Below are 13799 nucleotides of genomic sequence, written 5' to 3'. Positions count from 1 at the left end.
GAAAATTAAAAAAATTGTACAAGTTTCTGCAGAACCGCCTAGCCACACTGTGTGGGACCACGGATTGTGCCCCAAGAGGTGGGAGTTTGAGCCGAAACCCTTTGCAGCCCATCTCCAGAGCGTACTCACTCGATTCAGGATGGGTCTGTCCTCAAACAGGGGAGAAGACGAGGTAGAGGTGGCTGTCCACGCTGACAGAAAATACGAGGCTATGATAAGTATGATCAGTCAAGGATATTTAGTCCTGTGGTCTGCTCCCTTCAGTGAAAACCCATATTATTTTAAGATTCCCAGCAGAAACGGGAGGTCAGAAATGCATTTCAAGCTCCCTTGCTAAAGAGGAAGAGAAGGCTAGAGATATGCAGCAGTCCCACAGATGAGAACCGGGCAATGAGCAAGGAGGAACTAGAATACTGGAGCTGCCAGGAGTGTACATTGGGTTAAACATGGCTTGTTTAGCCACTACATCTGCAAGAAGAAATGGCCAGCACTGCTTGTCCATGACAGGCCAAGAAAAGCAACATGCCACCTTAGGAGCCATTTAATCCTCTCCTTCTGAAGTTCTTGTTTTCCCACGTTGCTGGGGAAATGTTGGGCTAAGCTCCTTCCTGACATAAAGCAGTACAGTTTGCTTTTTCACTGCATTAAAGGGTAGCCGTGTGGTCCATCCAAAATACAAATGCAAGAGTAAGTGATACATTTATAGACCACTGGGAAAAAAAGTCATTGTACAATATGCAAGCTTTCAGGGGTCAAGACCATTTCATCACGCTTGTGCCCGTGTTCACTGCATTGCCATCAAGCCATGCTGGATTCCAAAGAGTTGCCATAAAACTCTCAGCTGCAGTAGGCTTTTTTAAAAAGCTGAGTTGAGCCAAGTAGGAGCTGTCTGTGGGCCGTGAAGTTCCTTGATCTGCTGAAGCCATCCATGCTCCAGTTAAATCAAAGGGGGACGAGACACTACCAGCGATCCTTTCTTTGTGAAGAGGCAGATTAAAATCTTGCTCTGTTTTAAAGGGGAATGAAAACCGAGGTACCTTGGAAGCTAACTCCTAGGGCCGCTACCATGGTCGAGGCTGTTCTCTCTGCGTGGGGCATCATGGCAAGCCTACAGCTTTGACTCTGGACACCAAGCATGGAACCAGGGAGCCCTATTTCTAGGAGAAGGGGACACCAGGCATGTAGAATTTGCCTTGCTTGCTAATAGAGGGAACCCCAGCTTCTGTCAACTAGAGGTGGATGCAAGTGGTCAGAGAATGGAGGGGCTAGACTCCATGACTATACCTTGGAAAAATGTGGACGTACAAGTGCAAACCTATTACACATTTTTTAAACTCTCTGAATTAGACCTAAAAGTCACCGTTGTTAGAACAGTTGGACGTTGAAGACCTTTGGTGATCTGTAACAAGACACTCCAGAGAGCCACCGGTACATTGTGACTGTCTTCTCTCTGCCCACTGTTACCCCCTCCTGCCAGACTGAGGGTTGTTTTTTCCAGGTCCTCTTCATTTATCTTGATCATTGACGAAGGTGTTCAATAGCAGTGGAATGAGAGTAATAGAACTTGCCCCTCCTGATGACCTGACAAAATGACTCCTTTTCCAGGGCGGTTTTTCATCCAGAAGATTGTCCATCTCTCTTTCTCTCTCCCTCTCCCCCCCTCCCCAGTCTCTTTCCTTCTTTCTCTCTTTCTTGCTGTTTCTTCTCTCTCTCTCTCTCTCTCTCATGGAATTTTACCCAACGCCCTGCTGAAGATGGAGCATATGCTGTCGATTTAAGCAGAAGAATCTACTAGAGAACATATTTTCCTCCAGCCTCTCTCTGTGTGTGTGTCTATACAAATAGCTAACCCTGTGGCTTAGCCGACTGTCTTGCTAGTTCTCCCCCAAGCCCACTCCCACCAGTATCCAGCAAACCTTACTGTAAGGATTTTTTGGCTGCCAGAGTGTATACGATGTCGCTGCTACAGACAGCCAAGGATGTTATGGCAAGGATGTCCCGGCATGGTTTTCATTACAGCATTAGCAAAACATTTCGTAGCTCATTTGTTGGGCTCTTGAGCGGGCGAATTTTTCCGGCTTGGAGAAAGCGCCAATCTTTCTCTCTCTGTGCATTCTTGCTTCTCCAAAAAAGCAAGTTTTTTGGGCGGGGGTGAGGGGGCTTGTTTTTTTGAAAGAGGCTATTTTGTCAGAGGAGATATTCCACACTGCCTCAACAAATGAGAGATTCAAAAACGTCTCCTCTTGGAAATGCAAAAGTTTTGGGATGCTGTGAAGATTTTTTAAGCGATCCTTCCATGAGCCACCTGCCTTAGATTGGAGACTGAAGTTCCCGTGGAAAAGGAAGCGGGTGGAAACAAAGATTCAAGCACAATCTTCTCTGCCATGACCTCCTTCTCAAGCCAAACTCTTTGACTCTTGGCCCAGATCCTGGAGCCCTATAGAACTGTAGAGCTTCCGGATGGTCACATTCTGCCGAGTACAGTACTTTTAAATTTTGGGAAGAACCCTGTGGACAGAAATGTGGAAAGAATAAAGAGATACAACCCAAAGATGCTGGAGAAGGTTGTCCGCGGAGGGTTCTCCCAGATCTAAGAAGATAAAGTATTTTTGGCTCTGGACTGCCTTTGACAGATTTACCTGGGCAAAGAGATGGTGCCAGGCAGTGTACCCCATAGAGCTGTGAGTAAGTGCACTCCCCAGCAATTTTTAAGGCATAATCTGTCGATGGCCTCCCCAAAGTTCACCATAGGTCAGAGTTTGTCATCCCCGTGTCTGATGCCTGTTTTTGTTGCACAACATCATTTTCCAGGAAAGGGTCAGTTGGAATTGTGCGGACTAATCTTTTGTTTGTAGCAATGAAGAAACAAAAGAAAACAAAACAGAAGGCAGTTTGTGATGAAACAAAAACATTTGACCATGGAAAATTATTCTGGTATCTTCCTCTGCTCTGCTCTTCCTTGCCCACTGCCCTTGAGCTCAACCTGTGTCCCTGTTGGGGCTGCCAAGGAGGGGAGGGGAGGGAAAGGAAGGGAAGAGAAGAGAAGGAAGGAAATCAGATTTAATGCAGGGAAGACAAACAGCCGTCTTGCGAAATATTCTCAGAAAGTGGAAACACAAGAGCTTGAGTCACTCCATGGAGAAATAAGAACCAAACAGACTCGGGAGGCCGTGGAATCAACAAAGCCATCTACCACTTGAGACTTGGGAGTCAAGAAGCTTGCTTGCATTCTGTGGAGCAGCCTTGACTAACGCCATGCTGGCCAAATGAACCACAGCTCCCATCCATTTCTCTTGGCCATGATGATGGGGGTTGTACTCTGGCCCCTTTGGCTGACTTTAGTTTGGAGAGAGCTGCTATCAAGAAGTGAACTCGATGGAAAAGAAATCTCTGCAGAAAACTCTAGAGACCCCGCTGTTGGTATGCGGAGGTGAACTTACTGTAGGTTTCAGTTCGAACTTTTCAGAAGCTATCCAAGATGTGGAGTCCAACCCCCCAAGACGGATCTAGCGCTGTGAAACTTCTTATGTGGGTTCACGCACACATACATCCCACCTTGGAGCCATCAGGGTACATTGCAAGGCCCTCTTAGCTGACCGTTTGTGGTCAAAATGAAAGCACGGGTGAAGTCATGATGCATGATGACCGCAGTCATGTCCATGTCCCAAGCCTTCCCTGGTAGACCTGTGGAAGCTGCTCACTCTTGAGTCATCCCTGTACTTCCTCTGCTGTAAGAAATCTTGATTTGCCTCTTAGCATTGGAGTGATCACCAACGTTTACAAATTGCTTTGAACACTTTTGTATTGTGTCCTGTATGCCCTAAGTCACACCTACAAGTATTCTTAGACTCTTGCTCCCGATCATGCCTGGCATCCTACATCCAACAAGGCTACCTCTGATGTGTTCCCCTCCTCCTTTTTTTGCCAAAAAAGGGTAGCTAAGAGGAACAGGACAAAATAACAAATGAAAACCCTTTGGACTAGTATCTCATTTACACACTGAGTTAAGCAGTGCTATTATTCACAACTATCCGCAGACTGCTATTCCAGACAAGGGAAATTGAAATGACTGCTGCAGACGTCGTTACCGGATGGGAGGTCACGCTGTGGGTTTTTCCTGACATTGCAGAGTCTGGGGTTATTCGGCTAGAAGTTGGATACCAAGGCTAGGAGCCGAATCGGCAAGCTAGTCCTGACCCCAGGCCCAGCTGGTCTCCATCCAGCCCTGTTTACTCCATGGCATTTTGGATTCCTGCATAATCACTCTGTTGAGTAAGGCAAACAGTGGCTCCAAAGCAGGACAGTGTCGGGCTAACTCAGAGGAAATAGAAAGCAGATTTCGGGACTGAAGTGGGATTAAGGCTGCCTCTTCTGGATTGTCTTTTTTAAAAAAGCAACTGAGATCAGCAAGGCCACGAGGTTAGGAAATATGCTGTGATCATTCCACCCAGCCTGAGATAGTTGTGTGGCATTTGCCTTAATTCAATGGCAATCCAACAGCCTCTTTGCACTGAGATGTTGTGTTTCAGGTGCTGTTCAGGATGGAACTCTTGAACCTCTGCTGTACCTCTAGAACAGGGCTTCCCAACCCTGGGTCACCAGATGTTTTTGGACTACAACTTCCAGAAATCCTGGCCAGCACAGCTAATAGCAAAGGCTTTTGGGTGTTTTAGTCCAAGAACATCTGGGGGGACCTAAGGTTGGGAAAAACTCGAAGGATGATCTGGAATAATCCTGTAGGAAATGTGGAGACCGTAAGAAGAGGGAGACATACGCCTGAAAAGAACTGGAACAGTATCTCACTGGGTTTGGTAAAGGTAAATGTTCCCCTTGACAATTTTTGTCCAGTCGTGTTCAACTCTAGGGGGTGGCGCTCATCCCCGTTTCCAAGCCATAGAGCCAGCGTTTTTGTCCGAAGACAATCTTCCGTGGTCACATGGCCAGTGCGACTTAGACACGGAATGCTGTTACCTTCCCACCGAGGTGGTCCCTATTTATCTACTCGCATTTGCATGCTTTCGAACTGCTAGGTTGGCGGGAGCTGGGACAAGCGACGGGCACTGGGTTTGAGGTCCTGGGAAATGAGGATGTTAGTAGAAGGCAATTATGCTCTTGTTGTTGAAATGCTGTGAGATATACCCCCAGGGGGTCTTCAGATGTGGGAACATCTCCTCGCTGCATGTCCAGAGGAGAATGATCAGAAAGAAAAAGGAGTTTGACACCCTACCTGGTGAATAATGGTGGGGCATGCATAATTGGGAAACGAGAAGACAGAGAGTCTCCAAACGTCTGAAGGACTGTCATGGGGAAGATGGAGATGGTTTCTTAACTTCTTATACTTTTGCCACCTTGGATCTATAATACATGTTTATTGGTTTTACTGTTTTTGAATTTGTAAACCGCTCAGAGTAGACCTTTGGTCGAGATGGGCGGGATAGAAATCCAATAAAAAAATGGAGCAGGCTTGTTTTCTGCTGCTTCGGAGGGTAGAACCCGAAGTCACAGATTTGCATTACAGGAAGTGACATTTTGACTCAACATTAGGAAGAACTTCCATGAGATGAACAGCATCATAGGGTGGTGGATTCTCCGCCCTGGAGGTGTTTAAACAATAAGAGGATCATCTGCCCATAGATGCATTAGGTGTGGTTTCCTGTTTAGGCATGGGGGTGGGCTGGATGACCTCTTCACTCCCTTCCACTCCCAGGATTCTGTCTTTCTGTGAACCACTGGAGTGCAGACATTCTTTATGTGGCATGTCTGAGGTTCGTCCTGGGAAGGAAAGAATCCTGCTGTGATAATCATGGCTCCCAAGCTGTCCTTCAAGACCACTTAAGTAGGGTGTGTGTGTGGTGCTGACCCATTTTTGTATTAGCCAAGACTGGAACTGATGAAAGAAGTTGTGTCTTGGCGATTGGAGAGGTAATTCTTGCAGTGTTTTCCATTGGGCGAAATCTAAGGAAATGCATGTCATTCCAGAACCCTAACGTGGTTTCTACGAGATGCTCAAGCCAAAGTGGTCTAGCAGAGCCCCGCCAGCTGTCCCAAGGCTTAGATTGCTTTAATTACAGGGCATTTTCAAAGGAGGATGCAGCGCTGGCCCTGGGTGATCCACAGCTTTAGAAGCCGGTTCCCCAAATCTCAGTTTCTGTTACTGGGGTGTGTTTGTGTTGATGTGATGGTGAAATAACGTTTAATGCAGAGCTGCTAATGTGTCAGCATTGAGAAACAGAAATGGTTTAAGTGAATATGCTGTGTTTCCCTTTAGGGTAATAATGTGAAATTTGCATTGGTGATAAAAATCTAATTCTGTAGACTTACAAGCTTGAAGTCTGCCACTTCAAGCCATGCTTTTCAGGAACAGGAGTGTAAGAGCAAGACAGCTTGTGACTGCATGGGGTGGAAGACACTCACTCATTATGGACTGTGAAGTCCCCGGGTATAACCGCTAGAATCTATGTTCAGGACCATCTATTGAACGTACAGGCCTTCAACAAGGGAAATGAGTAATGGATGGAAAGTTCCAGAACTTTTGAAATAACTGGTTACTTGTAATTTATTCCTTTTTGCCAGTCACAAGATGTAACTGCATTCCACTGTAATTGTAACTGAATGAGAACAAACCTCACTTTGCTTTATTTATATATCAAGCCATGCTGAAGGAGGGTTTCATTCAAAAACTTTTTAAAAAATAAACATTTATTTCTGCTGGCCAGTTGCATTGGACTAATGTTTTTCCATGTTTTATCGATGGGTGCATTATTTTCAGATTGTTATTACTTTGATTAATTCCTGTTTTCTTTGGCTGTAAACGGCAATGAGAAGTTATGCAGATGATGTGCACAAAATTTATATATAAAGCTGCCAATGTCATAACTGACACCAGGAAGCACTTTGTTGTTGTTGTTGTTGCAATGTGCCGTCAAGTCAGAACTGACTTACAGTGACCTTGACGGGGGTTTTAAGGTGAGATATTTAAGGCTTTGCCAGTTCCATGCCCTCAGTGAGTTTCCATGGCTTAGTGGGGATTTGAACCCTGTTCTCCAGAGTCCTGGGCCATCACTCTCTCCATCATACTACATTAACTTAACCTCTGCTTCGCTTTCCAGATGAGAAGCCATTTGTCGTAGAAGACACTTACCTGCTCTGCCCTGCGCCAGTTTTACAAGAAGTTGGCATGTAAGTTTCTTACGATGTAGGTAGGCTTTGTTATCAGCAACATCTTGTCTCTGCTCCTGATTACTTCTGTTTTGCTGCCTCAACATGATGCATTAATTCTGGTTTTGTCTGTTCTCGCAGGAGTTTTGTGGTAGGTCTTTTAACAGCCTTTTCCTTACAGATTTTTCCCCCATTTTGTGGTTTGATTTGGTTGAAATGCCTCTGTAGTTTCAACTGTACTTGACTCACTCTGTTCTTTAAATTAATCTATAGTATTGGCTTGCCAGTCATACAAAAAAACATAAGAGTTCCCCAATTCCCCAAAAGAGATCTGCATCTCTAAAGTCTGGAAAAGGTGGCTATCGATGCAACCCTGGGCCTTTGTACAGATTGTCCTCTTTCTGAAATTACCTGCAATGACCTTCCCCAGGCAAAGGGCGTGCCCTTCCTTGAGCATCACCTGTTTCATGTTACAGTGTACATTTAAATTTCGTGCACTAAAAATATTAAGGGTGTGTACTTGATCGACACGGTAGCCTTGCTGTATGAAGGTCTCCAAGCCCAGGTGGTCATGCAGTTGTGTACATGTAAAAATGGAGTTAAGGTGATTGTGGGTCGGTCTTAAATTTGAGCAATGACCTCCCACCTCCCCTTTCCACTTTCTAGGGAAGCTGCTCTTCAAGTCAGCATGAACGATGGTCTCAGTTTCATCTCCAGCTCCGTCATCATCTCCAGCACTCACTGTGTAAGTTACTTGCTTCGGAAGTCCATCCTCTGAATGAACATCCAGGGTAAGGCCTCCGGATTTGGTGGCTGCAAAAGTCGGAATTCAATGCAAGAGTTGCCCAGAGCAGTTCATGCTATGTTTTCATATCTAACTCTATTTGAAAAGCCTGTGGTTTTATAAACAAGTCTCCTTTGTTGGTTGAACAACCCCTTAAAAAGCAAGCTCCCCCCCCCCGTGAATGGTGGACTTTAAAAAGAACATAGGGTGCAATCAGACAGTGGGAAAGGCATGCATCCAGTCTCATTGGGAAAGGGCCCCTTGAATGGGAGCGATCTCCTTTCAAGTAGTGATTCTGTCTGTTGGAGAATTCATTCCATCCAAACCCCAAGACGTTGTCCCTCTATAGCTGGACCAAAAGGGTCATGGATTTCTGTTGAGCTGGAGCGTGACACCCCGTATGTCGTGTGATCACCAGGAAATGGATTACATGGGACTGCTCCAGAGTAGCAGATGTGGTCTCTTTTCCTATGTGATCACACCCATATTTTCATTGATGCTAGAAAGACTTTTCTTCTGAGGCAAAATGGGATAAATAAAAGCATGCAGTGAGAGACAGAAACATCTCCTAAAATCCTACAACGTGATACTTGACACTTTACTAAATGATTCTACTGGCATTTCTTGTTATTCATTTTGCATTATACAAGTCAATGCATATTTACGGGAGAGTCTGTCCTCCTTAAGATAACTTTTGATTAGAACTTCAAAGGAATGAGTGAGAATTCCAGTTGTCTTTTTCGTTGTCATCATTATCAGCATTACCGTCATTATGAACTGCATTTCTTTCCTCACTTTCTCTTAGTAAGTAGTGCTTAAGGCAGATTGCATTCATAAAACGTAGTAAAACAGCAAGGAAAAAGAAGTACAACTACAGTCATTAAAATCAAATAAAAGCAAACATGATCATTAAAAACCATTAAAGTCAATTACATCTACAAAACAGTTCAGTCATCACAATATATTAAAAAAATATTTAGTTTGCATTTTGATAAGAACTCATTGAATTGCACAATAAATAACAGAGCTGGAATGTGATTCATTTTCAGGATTTCCACTTTCCAGACCTTTATGATATGGTTCCCTAAATAATAAAATGTGCCTACAGAAATGTGCATTTTATTTATCTTTGTATTTGTGGGGGGAAAGTGCCCAAAAACATTTCATAAGGGAAACTGCCTGCCAAAATAAATAGATTAATATGTAATGGTGTGTCGGGCAAATTTGTGAATGAAAATTTAGGTCAGATGCATATGAAAATGCATAAAACAGGCTTTTTCAACCTTTTTTGTTTTTAAGCATTAGCAAAGGGATGCGAAGATGACGTGGAAGCCATTGCAGGCTGGGAACATGAGAGGCAGAGATAACCAGGTCCCTCCATCTCTATAGCCAAGCAGACGTTTGCAGGGTTGATTTGCAAAGAGGCTTAGAGAAGGCTTCTGGTCCCAGCTGACGGCTCTTCTTGAGGGACAGGCGCAGAGTCGCAGTCAAGTGGCGATTGTCAAACAGAAAGGAAAATTTCCTTTCTCCAATCGCCAACTTCCTGAATATCTTGGAGTATTCTTGGAGTTACAGTTTTTAGGAAGTAGATTTTCCCAACTCTGCAGCCAGTGTAGACTCTATGGATGGAGAATGTGGCTCTTCAGGCCTTCCCGCCCTCCTGTTCTCTTTCCATCCCCACATGTACAGTTGGTCTCTAACTCTCATCATCATCTCTTCCTGTTGGCAATCCTGGCTAGTGCTGAGGTCAGTTGCAATCCAAGCCACATCCAGAGAGCCGTACATTTAATGCTTATCAGCATGCCAGACCTCCACGTCACGTATTGAGGCTGAAGACGGCCCTCGATTCTGACCAAGGAAGTACATTTTGGGCGTAGTTTGGGCCAACCGTGGAAAGCTGATGTGGCCGGGCTGCAACCCGGCAGGACCTCCCTTTACATCATCCTGAGTTTGACCCCAGTGAGGGCAGCCAGTTTCTTCTCCAGGGGTTTTTCTTGGCCAGCCTCATTCTTTGTCCGCTTCAGATTCTGTCCAGTGAATCTGTGACAGGGATCTAGAAAGAGGCCAAGTTATATAATGCTTGTGTGGCCAGACTGTGGAGCTCAAGTCTGCCTTGTGAACGCTTGGGAATGAGAGAAAATTGATGTATCCTTGTTCTGTTTGAAACCAAGTCCCAAGAAAAGTACAGGGCAGTCACGGACTCTCTTGACATGATTAATGCCTATGGGTTTTCAGCTGTCAGGAGCATCCCTTTTCGTGGTGCTTAAAAAGGTGAAAAACTGTCCTGTCTTATGGTTCTCCCTTCAAAGTTTTTAATAATTCAGTGTCAGGGCTTGCTGGTAACTGGACAATAAAGGACCTGCCTGCTTCTTCTTTTTTTGGTGGTGGTAGTGGTGGTGGTGGTGGGGATCCCACCCTCACACAAAACTTGGCCTCTCTTGTTTGCCACCAGGCTGGCTGGAGGGGCAAAAAGGCAGACGGGGGGGGGGGGTGTTGTCTGTAGTCTCTTCTTGGCCGTGGGGTCAGTGAGGGCATGCAGACCAGAAGCTTTCCAACCTGTCTCCAGGGGCCAAGCGAAGGGGGGAGGAGGAGAGTGGTGCTGCTCCGAGAACCGGCCGAAGGGATTTTGCTGCCTGAGGCAAAGGATGCTGCCCACCTCGCCGAAACAGAGTCCCCCCAAATCGGGCGAGCAAGCTGGCTTCTTGGCTGGCAAAACCCCCAGCCCCTCAGATTTGCCTGTTTTCTTGCCTTCTCGTTTTTGCCAGGAACTCCAGGTTTTGTTCCAAAGGTTCCTTAGGGAACGGGTCAGGCGGGTCTGGGTGAGGTTCAGGGTGAAGGGGCTGAAGTGCTCCTTGGAGCAAACAGGGGGTACCTTCTTGCTTCTCCTTTCCTGTTGCAGAACCCCAAACCCCAAGAGGTACAGGTGGCAAGTTCAGTATTATTTTTATGCTCACCTTCCCCCCCCCATGGTTTCGTGTGCTCTGAACCTGGGAAATTCCCTTGACCCCACTGGGGTTTTAACATATTCACTCAGATTCCAGTATCCTTACGGGGGAAGGGCCCTCGGAAACTAACCTAATGCTCAAGGCATTCTCTGCAGTGCAGGACCGCAGCCTGACACGCCAATGGCTGTCTCATCGCTGTTGATGCTTCCAGCAAAGGAGAGCCCCCCAGCTCCCGAGGCGATTTGCCCCCTGGCTGAACAGCTCTTGCTTTTAGGAGACCTGGTGGCCTTCGGCCAACTGGTCTTTCCCTGCATTTTCCTCCCACTGCTTCTCGTTCTGCCCTCTGGAGCCACAAAGACCGAGTCTCCTCTCACTCGCTGGCATTTGAAGGTGGCTCTCCTTATCTCCTCTTAATGACCTCTTCTCCAGCTAAACATAACAATGTTTTGTACTTAACAGGGCTCGGTTTCCAAACCCCACATCACCCTTCTGGCAGCTTTTCTCTGGATGTGCCCTTTTTTGTCATTGCACCCAAAACTGAATACTGTACTCCATACGGAGGATGTTGTTGTTATGTGTCGTCAAGTCTTTTCTTGGGCCATTTTCTTGGGTCATTGTCTTGAGATCCAACATAGGGTGATCCCATGAATGAGCAATCTCCAACTATCCTCTGCTCTTGTAGACTCAAGCCTGTGGCTTCCTTTAGGCAGTTAGTCTTCCTCTTTTCCTGCTGCCTTCCACCTTTCCCAGCAAGATTGTCTTTTCCAAACAATTCTGCCTTCTCATGATGCGGCCAGAGCTGGGTACTCATTTACTGACCTCGGGAAGGATAGAAGGCTGAGTCAATGCTATCTGGGATTGAACCCTGGGTTGTGAGCATAGTTTAGGCTGCAGTACAGCAGTTTAACCACTGCATCATGAGGCTCTTTAAAGTAATTTTTAAAAATAAGTTAATAAGTAAGTATTACTTAAGTAATAAGTAAATAAGATGCTCTCCATGGACAACCCATTTCTTGTTGGCAAGAAAGGAAAAAAGGATTTGACAGAGTGGTCCTCTCCTCCTCCTCCTCCTCCTCCTCCTCCAGAACACCAGGAGGCCCAGGTAGAAGGTAGGGCAGGCGCCCCATGGAGGGCACCCAATCTCCAGTGGCAAAGATGGGCTCTGGAGCTCCTGCATGGCAAGGCCACGAGGAGAGGATGCTTTAGGAGAGATTCTTCTGGGAACAGTCAGAATTCAGTGGAAGACTTTTCTGGCACGTGGAACATTGCCGGATCAACCCCTGGCAGCATCTCCAGGTAGGGCCAAGAAAGACGCCTGCCTGAAATCCTGCAAGAGAGGTGGCTGCTCTTGTTCAGTTGCCAACGCCTGCCTAGAGAGATCACGAGCGTGACTCGTCTTCATTCCAGCTGAAGAAAAGTTGCCCAAAGGTCATCTGGGGAATGGGGGAGCTGAGGTGAAGCCCTGCGCGCTGGCTGCCGGCTCCCGGCTCCCGTCGCTTTGCAAACAGTACCTGCTAGCTGTGGACCTCTCAGGGGGAAAGAGAAACACATCCAGTCTCGCAAAACAGGAAAAGAATGGATGAAATGTGTATATAAATAATCAGGAACAGGGAGGGGCGAGGTTGCTTTCTGTAGCTCCAGGTCTTGCCTGTGTTCCTCTAGCATGGAATGTTTTACAAAAGTTTTACAACTTCAAAATAGCCCCTTCTCTTCCCCCCCCCCCAATCATTGCTTAGCTAGGAAATGCATTTGATTTCTCAAGTCACTGCCTCGCCCACTCCTCACATCAGGTTTGCAGCTGAAGCAGTAAGTCAGTTTCGCAGCTTAAGAATGTATGCATCCTTTCTGACCAGCATCCTTCCAGAAACAGATCCAGGGAAGTACGGCAGCAGTTTAAGGATCTTGTGGAGTTACCTTGAGGCACAGCTATCCTTCCACCGAAGGAGGTGCTCCTGGTTCCCCCCACAAAAAAAACTCTCTTACTTTCCAACCTTTACTAAGCTCCAATTTGGACAGTGTTTTTTTTAATTGTGTAAGATGATTCGTTTCTTACCTCTTCCCCCCCCCCCCAGCCGGATGGATGGATGGATGGATGGATGGATGGATACTTACTTACTTACTTACTTACTTACTTGCTTGCTTGCTTGCTTGCTTGCTTGCTTGCTTGCTTGCTTGCTTGCTTGCTTGCTTGCTTGCTTGCTTGCTTGCTTGCTTGCTTGCTTGCTTGCTTGCTTGCTTGCTTGCTTGCTTGCTTGCTTGCTTGCTTGCTTGCTTGCTTGCTTGCTTGCTGCCTTTTCGCCACAGGGAGAATTAACACACCCAGTTATTCTACCATAAGTAAGAATGATTCATTCATTCATTCATTCATTCATTCATTCATTCATTCATTCATTCATTCATTCATTCATTCATTCATTCCTTGTATTTTTATCTCATCTTCCTTCCAACCTCTTTTGCCAAACTTAAGGTTTCCAGAGGGGGTGTTTTCGACTTTACCACATTACGGTGAGTGTGGTGATGGTCCTCTGAAACCCAACCACCCCAAAATCCCATGTTTCTCTACCTGTGTCTCCCATCTCTGGCATGTACAGGGTTCTAATTTTTTTAAAAAAGAAAAATATGCCAAGTCCTGCCACTACGTCATGGGATTCCACATAAAAAACATGTAGTGGAAACTTAAGGACAAAAATGTTTCTCAAGAAATCTGGATCGATCTTGCGCTTCATGGCACTCTCACAAAGCTGTGAATTTTAAGAGGAGAAAAATCCTCATCTGCTAAGAGTGAAAAACTGGTGCTAAGAGGCTCACAGACCTGACCTTTCTTTGTAATGGGGGTGTGTGCAAGAACAGAGGAACTTCTCTTGTGATTTGGGGTTCTTCAGAGCCCCTCAGAAATCTCTGGCTCCAAGAGG

General features: G+C 45.9%; 1 protein-coding gene across 2 annotated transcripts in view; it reads left to right on the top strand.

Moving 5' to 3' along the window:
• Positions 1 to 13799, top strand: part of ANTXR1 (ANTXR cell adhesion molecule 1) — a 95327-nt gene that overhangs the window by 44266 nt on the left and 37262 nt on the right. For both annotated transcript variants that reach the window (XM_072978885.2, XM_072978886.2), the window contains exons 11-12: positions 7110 to 7179; positions 7825 to 7903. In XM_072978885.2, the coding sequence (XP_072834986.2) occupies positions 7110 to 7179; positions 7825 to 7903 (149 nt within the window). The remainder of the gene's footprint in view (positions 1 to 7109; positions 7180 to 7824; positions 7904 to 13799) is intronic.

The sequence above is a fragment of the Pogona vitticeps genome, chromosome 8 (genome assembly GCF_051106095.1).
Source record: "Pogona vitticeps strain Pit_001003342236 chromosome 8, PviZW2.1, whole genome shotgun sequence".
NCBI classification, from domain to species: domain Eukaryota; kingdom Metazoa; phylum Chordata; class Lepidosauria; order Squamata; family Agamidae; genus Pogona; species Pogona vitticeps.
Note: the sequence above shows the minus strand (reverse complement) of the source record. Positions and strands in the feature narration are given on the sequence as shown.